The sequence below is a fragment of the Caloenas nicobarica genome, chromosome 1, assembly GCF_036013445.1.
Source record: "Caloenas nicobarica isolate bCalNic1 chromosome 1, bCalNic1.hap1, whole genome shotgun sequence".
NCBI classification, from domain to species: domain Eukaryota; kingdom Metazoa; phylum Chordata; class Aves; order Columbiformes; family Columbidae; genus Caloenas; species Caloenas nicobarica.
Window position 1 is genome coordinate 68,754,457 of NC_088245.1, and position 20,916 is coordinate 68,775,372.

Below are 20,916 nucleotides of genomic sequence, written 5' to 3' on the forward strand. Positions count from 1 at the left end.
TGTGCCAGGCACGAGGATGACCGTGCCTACGCACCTTCCAAGGGAGACAGAGATTACAGAAGTGCCCACCCTTCCCCTAGGGATCCAGCAGCCCTTTCGCCGTCTGGCCAAAAAGGAGCAAATCACCCCTGCTCAGTAAAAGGCACTCTTGTTACGGGACTTTGTGGATGGAAATCCATAGCAGAGACAGCAAAAAATCCACAGATCCCTCTGGGAAGCACACTACCAGGAAAGGAAAGACAATCATCCTCTTCTTAAGCTATGATTCATATTAGCTTTGCTTACGGGCTACATCACTTTAACGCAATCATTCAGACTGACACAATGGGCAAGGAACACCCCATCAGCACAGAAAAGGAAACTTATCCAACATGCTCATGAAAAGGGAGCTGAGGTCTCCAAAAGGCCTGATACAATGAGAACTATAATGTCTCTGGGAGTCCAGAAGAAAGCAGGAAGAATCAAGTTTCTTGACTAACATGATGCGAAAGTGTTGATAAGTTCTAGGTCCAGTTTAAGTTTCAGTTCTCGGCTCACTTAGAATTGTTTTGCACTAGTGTACAAAACAGCATAAGCACGAGCTACTATCCAAAATAACTCAACTTCATTTTTCCTGTTTGCAAGTTGCCAAGATAAAACAGGAGGTTCTCTACTGCTTCACTCTCCTATAAAGAGACCTTAAACATATTTTGTGGGGATACTCGTGGTATGTTTTCTATCCCACGCATTTGCAGTTGGTGATGTTTTTTGTTCTGTGCTTTCTCAAAATGGCTGCAAGTCAGAATGAAAAGCATAAGTTTCTGAAGCTGCTGAGATTTTCATGGCACTTGACCAAAGGAAATAAATAAAAACAAAAAACAAGCAGTCTAAACATACCCTTCCCCTTGGCAAATGCAAAGGCAGCTTCTCTGGAGAGTCTCAGCTGTTATCACTATACAAAGCTTGCCTAGACAACACCAGTAAGAAGGTTATTACTTTATTTAGTGACAACCCATGGCAATATTTCTGTGTCCCCTCTCCAGGAACACTGACATTTTAAAAAGAGTTGCTGCTGGATTCTCACACTTTAACACCAGTTTTGTAGCTCACTTGACAGTCCTTTTAGTTTTGTGCACCTACACTTTAATACACAGGCACACAAAGGAAGGAAGACCAAAACAGATCCACAAATGCAAGGCTTAAGTGGGCATAAATTGGCCATTGAGGCATTTAGACTGGAAAAAGAGCTTTCCAGTCAAACTTGTCAGACTGTGGAGCAGCCTTCCAAGAGGAGCCATGGAGACAATCCAACTGGGCATGAGGCAGCACTGAGCCAGTCTATGAAGTGGATTAAATAACAGAGGACTACGTCTGATGAGCTAAGTAGTCCTTACCATCTGATGTTCCTCTGACAGAATGAAGAAGATTACTTTTAAAAGTGACCACCTGCAGAATATCTTCTGGATTGTGTTGGTTTATTTAGGTTTTGGGCTTTTTCTTTTACAGAATCAGAAAGTATACCTCTCTTCTTTCTAAAGCCACAGCAACTCCCATCAGAGAAGCTATTTAAGAAAATAAACATTAACAGATTGGAAAAAGCTTTTTAAATTAATGGTCTAAAATTCGCCAAGCCAAGTTTAAGAATGTGAGAAGACTCCCACAGGCAGGCTTAGCGAGCCGGTCAGAGCTGCACTGTTCACCATTCACTAAGCTTGCAGGGGCCAGAGTCTCGTCACAAGGATACCAGAGATGCAGAAACCTCAGCTGTACCGAGCACAAACAGAGCTACGGTGATCGACACCAGCTGTTTGGTCGCAATGACCCAGTAATCATCACGATTATGTGTCCCAGTTACCAGGGGACTCTGCTAGGGGGATTAGCAGGTCATGATCGTCACACTAAGCTCTACTCAAAAGGGCATTAAACATGAGCACTAAACATTCAAAATAATTTCCAGCTCAAGTACTTCAGTGCTTGGGAGCACTAACTGGTAGAGAGCATTACCGCTTCCGAGTGATTGTGCCGGGAATCCCACGTCTCAAAAGCAGGCCCTGGGAGCACCATCTGGACTCGCTCAAGAGCCCTGCAACCTAATCCTGTTGAAAACTAAAGTCTTCTTCAAACCTAACTTGGGGGATGACCGTGCCATACCAAATTCCCAGGACTCCTGCCTCCCCAGAAGCCTCCTCCGTGTCCTGGCAGAATTACTAGGGGGACAATAACACACCAGAGCACATTTCAAACCACCCCACTAAATCAAAGTCAGTAACCTCAAACTCTGGACCATGGCAGAGAGGCACTTTTTATGATGATGCAAAACATCTCTCTTGATTTTGATGTGAAAACAGGTCCCTTTTTCAGGCTCTCATATATGTGTTTTCTTCCTTAATAGTTTTTTAAAGAAGATATTGGACATAAGATCTGCCATCTATTAAAAGATAAGCTTTGAAGGTAGAAAACACTTCTAGAAATCATCTTCGGAATCTTGCTGAACTTCATCATATTTGGAGTCATCATTCTTTCCATACGAGTGTGCACTTCATTACCTAGTAATGGAACAATAATTGCTCTTCAGTTATGCAAGATGCACCTCTAATTTGTAAGGGGTTTCTGAAGAGGTAATGACAGATGCTTTAAAAAATGAAATGTGAAAATATGAAACTTGTTATGTAAAAGATAATTGTATCCACGGAGTAGTCTGCCAGCTGGGTCACAGTCTCAGCTGATATAAAGGAATGATGCTGATGTTCCGTCTTATGTATTCTTGAACAGTGACCACCCTGGAGCCAAATTAATCATATTACTTTGTGCTTTAATCTGACTAAATCTCACAAATGAAGCATCATCAGTGTAGGTTAACACCTGACGTACCTGCTTTCCTGAGAGCTTCCTGCACACTCTAGGTGCAGAGAACAGACTTCAGCAGAAATTATACTTCCTAATTATAAAACATAATGAGCGTGAAATAAAGATATACGTCTATGTTTTTGCTTGTTTCTAAAACTAGATTCAATATAAAACCTGCTAGGAACTATATTGTGAGGGACAATCTTATGTTAAAAAAGATGATTTATCCAAATTTTCTCCACCTCCTTTTCTCAAATTTTACTACTGTGAACAAGGGCTCAATGCAGCATTTTGAAGAGCCCATGTTCGCTCACAGCCCTTCCAGACAAAATGTCAGTTCCAGACTCTGAGCACTTGCATTCACTGAGGATTCCATGGCAATGCTTGAAAGATCAAGAGCAGCGCACCATCCAAATGTCATCTGTGTGTGCAGATGCAGTATCAAGTGCACCTCCTCATATGACTAATTTTCCAATTAAGATTGAAACACTATTGCGCTAGAAACACAACAAACACATGGGAAGATCTCGTTGTTGCCCCATAGGGATTTATTATCAAAGATACGCTAATTTTTCTTTAATCTACTTGTTTTTACTCAGCAAATTACTGACTTTTACAATATGTAAATTTTGCACTGCAAAAATTAATTGTATTTGACTGCTTTGAAACAGTTTAGCGTGATAACCACAGGAAAAAATTCAAAAATAAGAAGATTGGCAAGGGTTTAGAAAGCTTCCTTCACTTACTCCAATCTCTATGCCACTGCAGACCTATTATTAGCAGGACCTAAACTACCTAATCTGAGACTTGTTCAGATCCCAGTACATAAACTGCATCACAACGGCAACTGCTGGGTATTCATACCCAGAGGAAGCCCAGACTTTCACTCTGCCTAGAAGAACGATAAAACAACTATCATAGACTGCAAAACTTTTAGCTAGGAGAGCCCTGTTTAATCTAGTGGAAGAAAAGACATAATGAGATGCAGTGCTTGGAAGCTGAAATTAGATAAATCAGGCTAGAAGTAGGCACACATATCACTGCAACCATCCACCTAAGGATACCTCAAATACTCCATCACATCAAGTCAAGTCAGGGCTGCACTGCCTCGCTGACAGATGTGCGACACAGCTCAAAGAGAAATGCAGGCTTCACACAGTAATTCTTACATGAAGCTCTGTCTCTTGCACCATGCTCCAGCTCAGATTAGATGGTCATAAATGGTCCCTCTTGACCTTAAAAATTTACAGTGACACTCCTAGTAATGGTAAAAATGTCTTCAAGGAGTTGTAGCTCTGTACAACCCTGAGAGATTGCAAACCGCGTGACAGTTTTGTGCCAATAGCCTGTGTCATTTCCATCCCCTACAAACTGTCTGAGGGCCAGGGACAGAGCTGGGCTGGACACCCGGCGTTCGGGAACCAAATTTAGTCCCTTGCTCCTTGCTTGGCAGCAGCTGAAAGAACAGTAAAAAACCACCACGTACCTTAATGAAGCAGCTCCCCACAAAACATCAGCTGCCTGACAGTATCAGGGACTTTGAAAAGAAAGAAATCCAGGTCTAATTCACATTTCCCGGCGGAGAGTTGCTACAATGTGGTCTTCATAAAAATGACACAGCAGGAACTACAAGAAAATTCTCCCCTCTCCAAATAACTAAGCAATTTTAAAATAGTTAATCCTGGAAACACTCTTGAAAGATGAGCTGTGGCTCAACAAACTTTAAAGATGATCATTTTTAATTTAATTTAAAGTTGAACATCCTTGTGTAACAATGGCAGAGATGAAGCACTATTAGGGAATAATCTTGTTTACGGATCACTGAACTCAGAAGATTGCCAAGACACTGTGAAGCATATTCCTTATTCACACCTCATAATTAACTGAGTGCTCTGCTGAGACAGGAAGCTGCAATATTAAAGTCATCTTCGTTATTAGAAAGCTGCTCATTTGCTCTGGGATGCCACTGAGGGGTTCTCATTGAGTTCTGGCATTTCCAAACTCCCAGGAGAAAGCACCTTCAATCCATTAAAACAGCAGACTCCCAAAGTGTAATGGAGTGCAGAGAAAGCCTTTGGTCTATGAAAAAAACATGGTTTGTGCAGAGAGAAAAACACATCTCTCCTTCCCTAATGCCATCTGGGAGCCTTTCTCTTTTAAAGGCAATTGAAAGAAGAAAATGCAGTTCTCTTAATTAATTCACATTGAAAGGCGATTTTGGTGGAGTCAAGAGGCCAAATCAGATCAAAGTAAATAATGCAACAATAGTGACATGAAAGCCCCGGCACAGCAGCTATCACGGCTTGCACTGTCTACATCTTCGTACTTGAAAACAACAAATGCTGAAGCTTTTGGCTTGTAGGAAAAGAGAGGGGAATAGGGGGCTTTATTTTTTCAGTAAATTTTAAGCGAGAAATGGTCGATTTATCAGCAAAAATAGGAAGACTTTTGCTGAGGTAGATCTGCTTAAGATTTGGGAAGTCCTGGATTAAGTCTCTGCTTTATGACAGATTTTGTTTGTGAATTCAGGCAAACGCTCAGACTTTCTGCCCTTTGGTTCAGGGGTAACACGTCTCCCTGGCTGATGGAGCACAGACACTCGGATGGAGAGGACACCAGCTAAGACACCAGCTGCAGTCCCTTTGCACTATAACTACACCGCAGAGAAGAGAAAACCGCTAAAGCCAACAAAAACCAATGAGAAGGACTCAATCTCATGGGCAGCCCACAAGCTTTGCCCGAGCCAGGTTACTTGGAGTTATTACTCATCTCCAAATAGCAGTTAAGAAAGGGAGGATACATCATAAACCTATATTTGGGTAACTGAGGCCCAGATACAGCAGCTACAGAGTTCGATGGTGTGATCTCTGGCCCTGAAATCAGCCGGGCCCACCTTAGCTAAATTCAGCATCTTGCTCCAGCCCTTCCCCTGTAATCAGGAACAGGCCAGTTGCAGGATGCTCTTCAGCCAAAGCCAGTACACAGGATTCAAAACACAGTATTAAGAGATAGTCAGATTTTCCATTCAGGTTTTTACTGCACATCTCAATTACCTACACAGACTGCAGTCAGAACAAAATAATAAATAATAAAGAAAACGAAGGTGTTGCCATAAATCAGCACGGAAAACGCAGCTTGGGAATAGCATAAGCATCCGTCATGTTTAGAAAGAAATGGAACATAAGCAACAAGCAATAATACACTAAATAAAAATTCAAGGTGTCCCTGCATCTGAAGTACAACATGTTATTCCAAGATGTCACCTCCCTCTGCCCAGTTTCCAAAAGATCTAATAAGAAGTATAGGAAAGGGTAATAAGGCTCATCAGACACAAGGAGGGCTTTTGTGTGAGGAGATATTCAACAGGACACAGCTCTCCACCTTGGAAAGGGAGTATATATACAGATACTATAAAATTATGAAGGGCTTGGGGAAGTGAACCAGAGAAATTACTTTCTACTTCTTATCACACAAAGAGCTCCCAATGAAATTAGCAGTTTTCAAGCCAGATTTCTTCATACAGTGTGCAACTAAGTCACAGAACTCATTGTGACAAGATATCCTCAAAGTCAGAGGAGAGAAGAACTCTAAAAAGGGAATTAGGCAACTCCACAGAAGACAGGATCCATGGAGAGTCTTAAACACAGTGCTCCAGATAAAGCGTCCAAATCCATAGACTACATCACTGAATGGCACACATTCAGCATGCACTGTGAGGAAAGATAACCACATACTGGCCTCATTCCCATTCTTTTCTTCTCTGTAAGCATCCAGTAATGACCACAGTCAGAAAACAGATACTAGAGCTAGATGAACCAGTGGTTTGATATGGTATTCCCACAATGTTCTTCTATTGTGTTGAATATACTGATATGAACTCGACAGACAAATCCTAATATAAAGTAAAAAGTGTTCTATTTTTTTCCTGAAGAAGTATAATGCAGAAGTTCATATATTCATATTCTTGCATAGCACTAGACCAACAGCATGAACAAATGCCTTCTGGGTGGAAAGTTGTCCATCATCTCCAAAAGTTTATATGGGCAACGAATGAAGGAATTTGGTTTTCCATATTGAGTAATTCCGTGATGGAGATACCATTCAGGATCATAAGCACGGTCATGATAGTGAATCCACAGTATGCCAGCCAAGATCAGCAAAGGAATGCTGATCCGTAATGGACAGATTAGAAAGACCAGCATTAGCAGCCATTGAGAGCATAGACTAGGTGACAGCTTTCTAAAGATGAAAATTCCTGATGCTTGTACCAAAAAGATTTATACTCTAAGCAATTCATCATCTGAAATAAATGCATGACATAATTGACACTGGAGAGAATGGGCGCCAAGAGGGAGAAGAACAACAACGAATGAATTGAGCATACTACCAAAATACAAAAGAAACATCTCTGCTTCAAACATCTACAGATAACCCACAGGCGCAGCAGTGATTCAAGCTGCTGTCATGAGATTAGGCAGACATTATGGTAAATGCAGTTAAATAAAGCAATGTCAAAATATTGCAAGAGAACCCAAGCCCACCATTTCACAGCAGCTTTGCCTCTGCAGAAATATCCAAACACGGTCTTGCAAGAATGATATATGTAACAGTGTCGTATGGTCAAATAAAACTGCACTTTATGGGAGTGAAATAAAGGAAATGTTCTCTCTCCCACCCCTGACTGATAATTACTCTTTCCCTGAATTTTATTTTGGACAATCAATAAAGTCCTTGTCTGTTTTTCCTTCCAATTTTCCTCTTCTGAAATGAACACCCAGCAGGTTTGCTGGCATCTTTCGCAGATTAAAATGAGCTGTGTTTTATTCCATAGTTTCTGTACTAGTACACGCAAAGTGCCACCGTAGCTGGTTTCAAAGTACAAATTTCATGCTTAATATTTCCTTACTCTACAGCTGATTTGCAAAAACAAGGGATTCATAGGTCACAAAATGAGAGATTTGAGCAGACATCCAGCCCCTAGCCTGAACAAAGGACCTACGGGAAACACGCTGCCAACCAAAGCTTTGAACAGAGGGAATAACTGCATTATCCACATGGCGAAAGAATGATATTCTCTTAAGACAACCAAACCTAACTTTAAGAAAGGAGGTTAAAAAAAGTAGAGCAACAAAACCACAACGTATTTCAGTGGATATTTTCATTTAAGCTGCCCCATGATCAGTTGCAGCAGGTAATGAGAACTTATAAGGCAAAGCAGAGCGTGGCCAGATGCTGCGAGACCTCTCAGGCCTGGAAAGCAAACACCCCATAGCAGCATTCCAAGCTGTGGCAGATGCACTCGACCTGCCATCCCCCACAGCCAAACCAGCAGCAGTTTGGTCCGGGCTTCAGAGGAGGTAAAGGCCTGAGCTGTAGCCAGGCCAAGAACTCCTTCCAGGAGACACACAGGGAAGCAGAACGGCACATTGAACACCGGTGGCCTGTGGGCGCAGGGAGTCTCGTGCAGACTTTTCCTACTGTATGCAATTTGACTACGAGTCAACCAACCACTTCGTTCTATAAATACGACAGCCTGGATGAGCCCCCTTTGAGCTCTCCCTGCTAAATGAGTGAGCTGTGTGGTAATGGTTTTACTACTCACAGGTCAGTGGACGAGCCCAATTCAAGTTCAATATTAATCATTTAGCTTAAGTAGACACACACCAAATGTAATGGATTATTTAGAGATATAAGGTTGTATGATTTTTAATACAGTCTTTGATTCATGTTACTTAGTAGACTAGATTTGCTAAAATTTCAAGCTCGTATTTACCAAAAGCAACTGCAGACTACACTAAACATCTGCAAGATAAAGTCTAGCTTGCATTTTGCTGGGAAAAATGGGACTGACTGGGAAAACAACGATCCAAGGCTAACGCGGAGACATCACAGACATCTGCAAAGCGGGGCCTATTTTGCACTTCGCTAAGAGGAAAGGATTTATCCAGACAAAATGGCACCTTCAATGATATGGACCAAAACCAATGTCTGCAACTGAACAAAACACGTGGAGTCAGGGAAAAAGCGCCCAATGGGGAGCAAAGGACCTGGTGGTGAAGCTTTGCTATTGGACTGAATCCTGGTGTGAATGGTCTGTAAAGATACAAAAGATTGTAGTTTTCTATGCTCGGGCAGACCTCTGTGCAGGTACCCAGCTTGAGCCAGCCCTCCTGCTATTCTGCTCCATTACATTTTTTATTTTCTGAGAATTTTGTTTCCTGAAAGTCTGTTTTGCATGCGGTTAAGGGCCTCGCCTGAAAGTTTGCCACGAGAGCTTTTAAAATAGGCTCCAGAGTGAATGGTTATCAGGGAGAGAAGAATCCTGAAAGTTTGCACTGCGAGAGATATAGGCCTTGCCTGAAAGTTTGTCTCCGGAGCTCCAAGACACAGCCCCCGGAGCGAACGGTTATCAGGGAGGAAAAACACCTGAAAGTTTGCTTCATGAACGGATACAGGCACGTAGAGAGAAGGTAAGCAGCATTCGGCTTGGCATATTTCCCCCATGCAGTAAATAATAGAGCGAACCCGCCACTGAACTCTTTTAAGTCGCACTTCTATTTAAGAAACCTAAACATTGTTCTGCAGTAAGCAGAACCCTAAAATCACTCCTTCATGACACAAGCGCAAACCTTGTCTTTCAAAACTCACTTTAGCCAGTACCTGAACGTCAGCATGGATGTTTGGGAATGTGGAACGCATTTATGAGGGTCCCTTCTGTACTGCAGCTTCCTGGACATTCACATTCTGGAAAGTGTTTAAAAGAATAGCAACAAAAAAATCTGCTTTTCAAAGATCTGCAGTTGGGAGAGAAAAGTGTGTTCCAGCATTTCCAAGACAAGTAGAGGATTAAGGTTTTTAATGCACTAGTTGGAAAAGAATATTGGGATAACTGAATTAGAAACGTGAAAATGGATTTACTACTGTTCTTCTTTAGATTAAGTTGAAGATTAAGTTTCTAGTCAGGGAAGGATCTATTTGTCTTGGAAAGCATACTGGGAGGATGGGAGAAGCATTAGACATGCTAACAGATTTTGTCTTTTTAAACCCAATATTAAATCTCACCAGCTATAATAATACTTTGCATTTAAAAAAAAAAATCTAAGTAACACTCATCACACAACTGGAACCATCCACCTCAAGTTGTATTTGATGAGACAGGTGTCCTCAAGGTTTTGAGCAAATGATTGCTTGTATCAGTCTGTGAAAACCTAAAGCCACGTAACTTAGTCCTGAGATTGTGCTGCCCTTCACTTAATACATGCTGTGATTACCAGGTTCACAGAGGAGACATGGACCAGCTCAGAAAGCATCAGCCCTTAATGAGGTAGGCAGTTACAGCTGAACCCTTCACTCCTGAGAACAGCCTAAAAGTTTCTGCTACATGTGCAAAAATGTGCCTGGAAATCAAAGATGTAAGACAGAAATGGTTCAGTTAGATTAGCTCCGGGGAAATACCTGCAATAATCCGGGTATCATCTATCTTCAGGTGTTGCGGTTTGGTTTTTATATTTTCTGGGTGACTGAAATAGCATTCTGTGTCAAACTAACCCAGATTTACTGCAAGGAAAACAACCTGGCAAGCCATTAAGGTTTTTCTGTTTCTCAGCCGCTGTTAATTCCTTGACACTGGTTTACAGGGTTTTCAGACAAAGCCAATGAACACAAGCACACTGCTATTTCAAACAGGGGCTTAATGAGACTGCCATGAACTGTGAATAGAAAGGCAGTCCTGTCAAGTAAAGGGAATGAACAGAGTCTCCTGTGAGTCAGCTCTGGGACACACAGACTGTATCTACAAATTGGGGATTTCCAATTAGCAACACAGGGAACAGAAGAGGCCGACATACAACGAAGTGACTGCAACTGCGGGGCTTAAATGCAACTCCCATTAATGAGATAAAAAAAAAACCCCACACACCACACAACACCAAAACCCCCCACAGAAAAAAACCCCAACACTCCCTCTACACATGAATGAATAAGTGATCAGCATCTTTCAAAAGATGGGGAGGGAGAAGAAAAGAAAAAAACCACGACCACAGTCATTAACTTTTCCTCCTGATTCTGTTTTTTGCAGTGTGGTTCTTCGTCCCACGCAGAGTTTCCACTTACGAATTCACAAAAATGTATTTTTATGGACTAAATGGAAGTATAAAGAATATTTAAAAGACTAAAAAGTCTCCCCCCACAAAAAAAAAAAGTAGCCAAAACATGTTAAGTCATCATCAGCTAAGGAAAATATAATCAGGCTCAGTCTTGGCCTTTTCTGGCATTAAATGTACATGAAGCCAAACTACATAAGTTTATTTGCTGCTTACTGAAATAAACAGGGCCTCTTGATATTGTCACATGTTAACAGTCCAGGGGATATTGTTTACTTTCCACTTCCTCCTCAGAAGGATTTAAAAAGAGGGAGAGAGGTGTTTTTCTGTATCACAAGACGAAATGCACTATCCAGAAGGGCAGCTAAAATGATCCAATGAAGGAAGTCAAATTTAAAACCCAGCCTCTTTTATTCAAACAAGTGCATGCACAAATGCCTGCTTTTCCATGCACAAATTAAGCCAAGAGTGCAAGCAACCGTGGTTCTGCACCAGCCTGACCACCAGAGCAGAGCAGGCTCCTGGCTTTTGCCTGGCTCTCCACGCTCCCTCCTCCTCAAGCCCAGGGAGAACTCCTGGGTTACGTACAGGGTGGAGGAGAGCTGAACCTCCAAAGCTGGAGAAAAGAGATCAAAAAGAAACCAGGCTTTGCTGAGAGCTGGAAAACCCCGGAGGGACCTTGCCTCCTGGCTGGGCAAAGCTCCCACAGCAGGAGGTTGAATCTGAAAGATGGGAGGAGTGGGGACTACATGGAGGATGCAATGTGCAGTACAAGGACATAGGTGGGGGCCCTTGAATTGGCTGGGCAAGGACTTTGGGGCTAGGAGTATAGGAGGGACCCTGGGAGAGGGAATTAATCATGATAGCTTTTGAGGAAAGCAACAAGATCCAAAAGGCAAGGATTGGAAGCAATTAAGTGACTAGGGAGAAGCAAGCAAGCAAGCAAAGAGATGAGGGCAGGCTGGAGGAGACAAGACAGGACAACAAACTGGGGAGAGAGGAAGGAAGTGGCTGCCAGAAGAAACTGACGACCCAGGGTTTATTCCTCTCTGGGTCTGGAAGGGAACATCGTGTCATTGTGCCTCCTCAGTCAGCAAATACCTAAGGGGAGAAGTTCCCCGTCTCTTCATGCTGACTCCTATACAGCACAATCTACTGCTGCCACCAGCCAGTCTGCTTCCTCACGCAGCCGATGTCAATGATGTAGATTCAAAGGTTGCAGTCCAGCTGTTCACACCCATGTGCTTCCCCACTGCAAAATTTCTGGCTATTCGCTTTACTTGTTTTGAAAAGCAAGGAAATTACATATCCAGAAGCTATGCCAAAAGTACTTTAAAAGATTACAGACTGAAGCAACAAACTGTGAGGAAATACCAGCACTTGGTAGTTTGTATACAGAGAAATTATCGAGAAGTTGTTAATCTGTCTCAGAGCAGGACTTGAATAACATGAAGTAAATAGGGCATTGGGCCATGCTCTGGACAAGGAAGAAACAAAATATTGAATAGTTGCTCATTAAGTGAGCACCATCCATTCTGGGCAATGAATAGGGCAGGGATCATGCAGAAAAAATGGTATGTGATAGTGTAATTAAAGACTGTCATGATATAAACACACAACAGGGCCAAAATTAAATCAGGCCTTTCTTGCTTGGCGAGTGCATAATTTTGCAGCCTAATGATGTCTAAACATGCGGTTTTGTGTGTGCATGCAACATTAGTCATCACCATACCAAAGTGGTGCTGGTTTTACATAAACTTTAGTTATCAAGCAATGAGTTCAGTTACTTGTAGTGAAACAGCACTTGCAGATTTCAAAGATTAAGACACATAATGCCACAAGCATGCAGAAGAAAGATAGTGCTTGGCTTTTTTTGGGAGGAGTCCTAAAACAGCCGCCACCTCGCATAAATGGAGGTGGAAGAGAACCACGCATTACTGTGCCTCATCTTCCAGCACATGCCGTGGGAACAGAGAAATGTAATTATTTTCCCAAGATTACACAAGGGTTCTCTTGAAGATAGTCACAGGCCAGAGCACGTAAAGCCTTGGCTGAATCAAAGGCTTTAAGCATAGGGGCACCCACCTCTCATGTGTTTCTAGACTCTAGTGGAATCTTCTGGTGGCCTCAGGTACCGTCTGAGTCTGACAATAAATATCATCACTGACTGCAGGCAAAGAAGAAGATTCATGTATTGTTGCTAGCGAACATTTCCTAAAAAGACAGGACACGGACACAGCAGTAGCTACAGCTATTGCTCAGACTCACAATGGAAAGATGGTCTAAAGAACTGAGTTCAGAGAAGAGTAAACCACAGGCCAAATCCACCTCTGCAATACACCTCCCCAAAGGGGGCCAAACTTCATTCATTACTTAAGCTTACTAAATAGCAAGAATGGCAGAGGTGGCAGAGGCTTAGCAAACCTGCTACAATTAGAAAAAGCTCACAACACCATCGAAGCAGCATCCCACAGTCACCGGGATAACAATGACACTTAAGTAATCTGTCATCTTTCAGCATAAACTATGCCTTCCTAGACCCTGGGACTCAGGGTCCTACTTGTCTTTTGGGATGGAATTGTGTTGTCCTATTCTCAGTTCAATGTTAAATATAAATTCCTTAAAACAAAACCAAAAACAACCAAAAAAAAAAAATCACCCCTCCACTGGCCCCCCCCCCCAAAAAAAACCAAAAACACAACCTAAAAAACCCAACAAACAGCCTACAGCCAGCAACAATTCAGCCCTTCTTTTCTCTCCTTTCACACAGAGGCAATCCAACACCAGCCTTTGCTCAGACCATCACAGACTAGGATCTTGCTCCTGTATTTTCCAAACCTCACAACCCTCAGGAGATCACCAGTGAGAGAGGAAGGAAAAGCCCAGGCTGGCTCCATTGCCTAATGCTCCGGGTTACTCATTTTGCTTCCCTAGAGAAAAAAAATCATTTTGACTGCTAGACTCCCAGAACTTTTTCACCACACACTGAATCCCAGACCAGGACACTGTCCAGGAATTTCTCCACTAACAATTACTGTGGTGTTTGCGAAGCTCCATATCCTTTCCTCGATATTTTGCTGTTGCACAGCAAGGACCTTTTAGGCCAGCAACAAGTATCAAGGTGTTTCTTCTGTTGTACGTTTGACCCTGACCAAAATAGTTATAACAACAGTTACCTTAGTGTGCTCTCAGAAGCATGTAGTGCTTTTCACTGCTGTGCTTTGTGTGCGAACACAACCACCACTGACCTTCAGGGTGTATGAGTGCAACTAAGAACAACTTATTAAAGAAAGTTGTACCAAATCGAACAGAAAGTGTCTTCCTCACACTTCAATAACTCAGGCAGTTTCCTATTCCGAGCCACACCCTCCTACAAAACTCCATCTAACAAATTCAAGAAAAGGTATAAACGTTGCGAAGGTATAAATGTTGCACATGTGAAATACCATCTCTGGGAAACCAGTCACACTATTCTGCCTATATTGGTTATAAATTTAGGAAGTAGCATTACACTGTGTGGCAAGGGGACACATTAGAAATGCAGTTGAGACTTCTGCTTTTTCAACAGGAATTTCATGTTGAAGCAGAAATGTGCTATACTGTCAAATTAGTTTTTTAGAAAAAAAAAAAAATCATTGCTACACAAGAATTGGAAATAGAAGCACTCAGTGAGAAAAAGCCAAATCAACACCAAGCAATTACTATGTAGTCGCATGTTATATCTGCTGAAGCTTTTCCTCCCCTCTCTCTCCGTTCTTCACATTGGAGAACGGCATCTGCTTCAGCTCAAACACTGGCCAGGCATGCTGTGCAGAGACACAGGGAAGATACATTATGACCTCAACATACTTTTCCTCATAGCATATCAACCTTTGGGCCAGCACAGCCATCCCTGGAATGCACCACATTCTGCAGAGCCTTTCCATCTTCCTTCCCCTGCTACTGCAAAAGGAAACAACATTGCTCCAGGTTTAGTCATCAGATCACATTTAGCCCTGCTATAGCCTTCAGGATTTCATAGAATTTTGGATCAATGTGGTTTTGTGCCTGGATCCCAGAGTGTTAACAAGCAGTGAGCTCCCTCTGTCTCTTTTGCACGTACACAAGACATTTAAAGTGACACCACTGGGCACAGCTCCAAGCACACCTGCAAGTTCTTCACTCATTATGTCACTCAGGAAAAAAAGAGAAAAAAAAGAAAAAACAAACAAACAAACAACACACACACTAAAAACCCAGAGGAAAAAGGGAGAGGGAGAGGATGCAACAGTTCATTTACATGGAAGATGGCAGCATTAAACAAGCCTGTCCTAAAACTCAAGGTGATGGAGCAAACTCATGAGAGGTCGTAGTTACCTCGTTTCAGTAGTATATGCCAGCATCCCCCAAAATTGCAATAATCCACAGTGAAAAACCCACAATTTCATCCAGACTGACTCCTGAAGGCACTCGGGGCTGCAACCCACACAAACACTAGATAGCTGAAGAGCAAGTGACAATAAAAAACAAACACCTCTCTGCACCAAGAACTTACATAACTAGCTCCAGTTACTGCTAATTAGACTGATTCCCTTTACTCCTCCATTGCATTTTCCTGCATTTTTCAGTTAGCTCTAGTAGCAAGATACATAATAAATTATTATTAAATAGAAACCTAATTGACCACATTACAAATACTTAAAAGTACAGATTAAGCAGTGCAACTACTTTATTCTAATGAAGACCTTACGACTAGCAACCTGATGCACTAGATAAGGCACCTGAAGCTACTTCACTATGCCAAATCTGCCCTCCAACTCTGGAATTTTTGAAATATTGAAAACCTTTTCCCCTCCATTTTGCCATAGAAGAGATCTACACAAGTCAGAGAAACAACACTTACAGAGGAGAAATTGTGTAATTGATTTCGTATATTTGACAGCAACTTCTTTTTTTTTTTTTTTTTTTAATATGGACTGTATTTCAATAGACCAATTGCCTTGAGTGCTTCCTACTTCATATCATATAATATGCCTATAGCACTGGAGAAAGACAACCTGTCCTGTGAGGAGTAGGCAACTGGGAGTACAGCTAAGACTGCAGCCATACGATCAGCAGTGGCCACAAACTTCCAGGTGATGTGAACGTCATTTTGAGAGTCAGTGAGCTGCAATACATTTAACTTTGCTGTTCTATAAAATCACAAGCCTGCTCCATGTGGCTGAGAATTGAGAAGATCTCTTAAAATTGCAAATACTGTAGCAGCACATTTTCTTTTTTAATACTGACTAGCAAACATTGACATTAGACAAGTTGGCAGTGGTCAAATTGCCCAGGCTCTATGAGGCTGTCATTTCACGGAACACGAAGTTATCCAGCCTTATCCTGCCTTCAGAGGAAAGAGGAATTCAGAGCAAGGGAAAAACTAGCAGAGAAGGTTGCCAACGGCATTTTAGAGAAGTTTCATTCAAAGCAGCATCCCAGGCTGTCTCCCCCAAGGCTCTCGGGCACAACTCTGACACCTGTGTGCTGCAGCAGGCTTCCCTCTCAGCCCCAGAGACCAAGCCAGCTCTACTTCAGGCATCCAACACCGAGACATCACACAACAGGTTGTTGCAAGCGTGTCGCACGCAGCCAGTCACTGGAAAAGAGAAGCTGAGCAGCTTACACCACGAGAGGCCCTTTTGAAAGGGAAAGCAGCTCTGTACATGCAAAGCTTGATTTGCCACGTGCAGAAATCCTTCACAACACTCAGAGAGGCAGCTGCTGAAGAGCCAGCGCCAGCTGGCAGCAGCGCGGACGAGCTCCCTCTGAAGCCGTCCCACGTGCGTGGTCTCTCCAACACAACTCTCCTGCAGAGGCTGGAAAACCAGAGGCTTCCACCTCAGAGTAAGGAAAGGATGTTCCCAAAAGCGGTGGCAGAGGGAGGGTGTCTGCAATAAATATAAAGCGAAGGAGTGGGGGGAAAGGAGCAGCAGGAGGAAAGAAAGAAGCGGGGGTAAAGGAAACAAGGAACAAGACAGGAGACATTTTTTATATTGATAGCCTCTGTCACAGCATCCATCAGGGTCACAGCATCCATCAGGTAAAACAAAAACAAAACCAAGTATCAAAGAGAACAAAAGCAGTGAAAGAAAAGTGGAGAGAGCAAAGGCAAGGAACAGCCCCGGCACCAGTGTCTGTGCTCGGGTTACTCCTCCCCACCAGGTCCCTAAACTTTAGAGGCAAGATGTTAAACGAGGGTTTTGGACAGCTCATTCTGGCCTGGTATGTCAGAAGGAACTGGGGTCACCCACTCTTTCTAATTGCTCTGCCATTTGGGGATACAGGAGAAGAAATAAATTCAAATAAACAACTTTAGAAGTTGTTCCCAACAGCCAGAAGAGTCTCCGTGCTGGAGTAGCAAGCACTTATCCCCTCTGAAAAGTCTTAACTTCCTTACCATTTTTGTGTCACAGTTTCCCACACAGAGAGGCAACACGACCAAAACCACTTCTCTCTTTGCTAAAAACAAAACCAAAAACCCAACCATCCCCAGGTAAGACCAACCAGACAAAACACCTGCAGAGCAGAAGCTCTCAAGTAGGTTGAACCATTTAAACGTAGAGGAAACGGGCTCCGTGATCCAAGAAGTTACAGATCTCATGTAACACCTATATGCCATTGATACTGATGCAGCAAGAAGATCACTACAAAAAATTTTAAAAAGAAAAAAAACCACACCCAACACAACATGCAAATAGCTCCTACTGAACTAAATAATGAGGAGTGTTACGTGGCAATAAACCATTCTTCTAGGTTTCAGGAGTGCTGCTTGGGGCCCTTTCAGGTGCCAGCTGTTAAATGATCAGAGAACTGCAGCAGGTAATTCCTGATCTATTTAAGGAACACAACACTTTTTCTCCAAGGAATAGGCAGTGTGGGGGAAATCATTATTACAGGTCTCCAAATTAAAACATACTGTAACCATTTCACAGTTAAAACAAAAGTCAGCAACAAAGGGCAAGCTGGGCAAGGGCTACCACGGAAATTGTACAAAGGCCAAGGTTAAAAAGAAAAAAACCCCACACTCTGACATGGATCCATGGCCTGGCTGCTGAGTCACGCTTACTAACTCAGTGTTGTCCCACAGGAATAAAGGCACCAAGTGCTGGTCCTGTGCCAGAGCGTGGCCCTGAGTCACAGGGAGGGCCCTTCTTCTCCAGCAAGGTGCACAAGGAACATGCTGAGAACTGCTGGACATGACCGGTGAAAATCCTTCTGTTACTGCCTAAGCCCATCTCTCACCTTTATATGTACATTCTTAAGCATAAAGCAAAAGTGAGCATCACCTCTGCTTTTGTATTTACATAAATATGCATACACTCACATATCTATGTGTACGTACACCCACGCGCAGAAATTATACCCACAGACGTGTATATCTATATAGCAGCATCACATAATACCCTGCTCACGCTGCACTCACTTCACTACAGGCATTATTGTACACATGCACATATTCCCCCTCCTCCCATTCAAACTAGCATTACAGTTCTGGCTTTCTCTGTGGAGAAGCTGGGAAGGAAAGCATCGCCTATCAATATCAGATTAGGATAGAAAGTCTCAGGACATGGACGGTCCTTAGATAGTCTCCTCTTCCCAAGCAGAAGAAATGCACTTTTTGATTTCCTCTTCCTCCTTCTTCCCTCGACCCTCCTCTCACCTCCTCCTCTCTTCCCTCTCCAGTAGCGTTAAGAAAAATTACAGCACATTTCATGAAAAAAAACGACTAAAACAAAGTGACTTCACATTTTAAGGTAGGCTCAGCTGCAAACTAAACCACAACAAGAGCAGCAGGTAGCCGGCAGTACCTCCGAATGGCCCACATGGCTTTGCTGGGCACAGAAAGGCCACCGCTCCGCTGCTCCTCGGGTGATGCCGGGTGGCAGGAGCTCCAGGTGCCCCGGTGAGCGAAGCGATGCTTCCCGTTCTCCCGGCCTGACGGAGGGACCTGCAGCGAGGGAGAAGCCGCGGGATGCCGGGCAGGTCTCTGGTGGATCCCTCCGTTTCTCCTGATTACGCATGCAGAGAACAGGGAAAAAAGAGGGGAAATGGGAAAAGGATTTAAGGATTTTTATTTTCCATGCTTACCTATCAAAAGGTTGAACACTACAAAAACAGCACAACATGGTATCTAATTACAACAGATGACATTTTACTTTATCTAAAATAAAATCTTCATGTGTTGGGAGGACAGGACTTATTAATTCCTAACCAGATCTAGAGGAAGAGACCCTGCAGCAACAGAAGATGAGCGCTCCCGTATCGAGCTGTTCTCTGGACCTCTGGTAAGATGGGAAGCACTGTGAGGAAGAATATGGTGCCATTCTTATTTTTTTGCTGCAGAAAATAATTGGTGTTCTGCCTCATTGAAACAGAAAACAAATCTGTACAGGCTGGAGGAAGGAGCAGGAGGAAATGAGTTGCAACAGCTGCTGGTTTTCTGCTTCCCCCTAAAAAAAGTCAGATACGGTCATAAAATCCTGAGCACCACAAAGAGGCAAAAAAGTGCACAATACCTGCAACCAGAGCAAATCTGAAAATGCAGCACATCTGAACTACAGAGCTTCATTCCTGCAAGCTAAATAACTGCCACATCTGGACAACTGGATGCCACTGAAGCAAAGAAATAACCTGATAAGGCCCCTGGAATGTGAGACTGAGGGGAGGGAGAAGGAGCAGGGCACAGATTCTCCCCCAATTAATCAACATTTGTGTTACCCTTAGCCAGGCAGCTCCTGGAACACACCTGGCAGGCAGTAAGTGCAAGAGTGTTAACAGGCAGGCAGACAGGCTGTCAGTCCCCAGAAAACTCCTCGCTGGCTACTTGCCCACCAGATACACCATTACGATATTTATCTGGTCAGAAGAGGAGGAACCCTTTGCCGATCCATCGTACCTGCCCTCTGATTGCGATTGCTGCTAGAAGGGCCAGAGGGAAGGTAGGTGGGCCTGAAACCTGGTCCACCCCCCATTAGGACCTAGAGGAAGGCCTGAAACAGGAGGGAAGCCACGATGCTCCCGAAAAAAGGGAGTCCCACTTCTCCCTGCATTTGCTGCTCTCACACTGTGCCAGCTCTGGCACTCCCTGAATCCTTCTGGGAGTTGATTTCATTTACTACTGCAGAAACACAAATTCAGTGTCCTTTTCTACAACCTAGATAGACTAGCTCAGGCAGGGGGGTGACAGGCTCCAGCGCCTGTGGGGCAGCACCAGTGGGAACACGAGAAGCGATGGCAGGAGCAAGACCTCCCATTCTCGGCAGCAGGCGCAGCTCTTACCTTCATTCCCTTTCATTCTCAGCTCTTACCTTCACTCCCTTGTCAACAGATCTGCACCAGGTATGGTTTGGGAGAGAAATGGATAAAAGACAGCTTCTATCAAACAAAAGACTTCTAACTTTTAATGGGGATACAGAATAGCATAGTTATTTGGGACACAAAGTGGGTGAGGGGTACAAACTTCAAAGTATTTGATTTTTCTCTGGTGACTGCTGAGAGCTACTAATTATTCAAATCATTCCAGAAATGGCTGGGTATTTTCCCTCTTTTTTTCATTCTGTAAGGACAGAAAAGATCAAACCTGATTTAGTACTAAACCTCATATGGTATTTCTACAACCCGTGCCATTATGACTGAATAATCAAGCAGATGCTGCAAATAGAAGGAGCTAAGCCAGAGAAATTTTAAGATGTTGATGCTTCAGTCAGAAGTCCTACAGAAAAAAATAAATATTAGTCTTGCCAGAGTGAATTGAGCATGGTAGAGAACAGTTCTTCACATCTGGTCTATTTACCCAGCAAAACTTATCAGGCAGCAACAGAGTAAAAACAACAACAAAAAATATAGAATGAAATCCTGGTGCCTTCTAAATTTGTCAAATATGTGCCATCTGATTCAGCAGGGCAAGTCCATCTCCCACAGTGCTGTATATAATAATATATATTTTGCACACACGGGTGGCAAC

The 20,916-nt window shown here is 43.1% G+C and overlaps 1 protein-coding gene across 1 annotated transcript in view; it reads right to left on the reverse strand.

Annotated features, from left to right (window-relative positions):
* TMTC1 (transmembrane O-mannosyltransferase targeting cadherins 1) overlaps positions 1-20,916 on the reverse strand; it is a 148,996-nt gene that overhangs the window by 111,829 nt on the left and 16,251 nt on the right. The window contains exon 5 of the mRNA XM_065646514.1: positions 18,761-18,961. Coding sequence (XP_065502586.1) covers positions 18,761-18,961 — 201 coding nt within the window. The remainder of the gene's footprint in view (positions 1-18,760; positions 18,962-20,916) is intronic.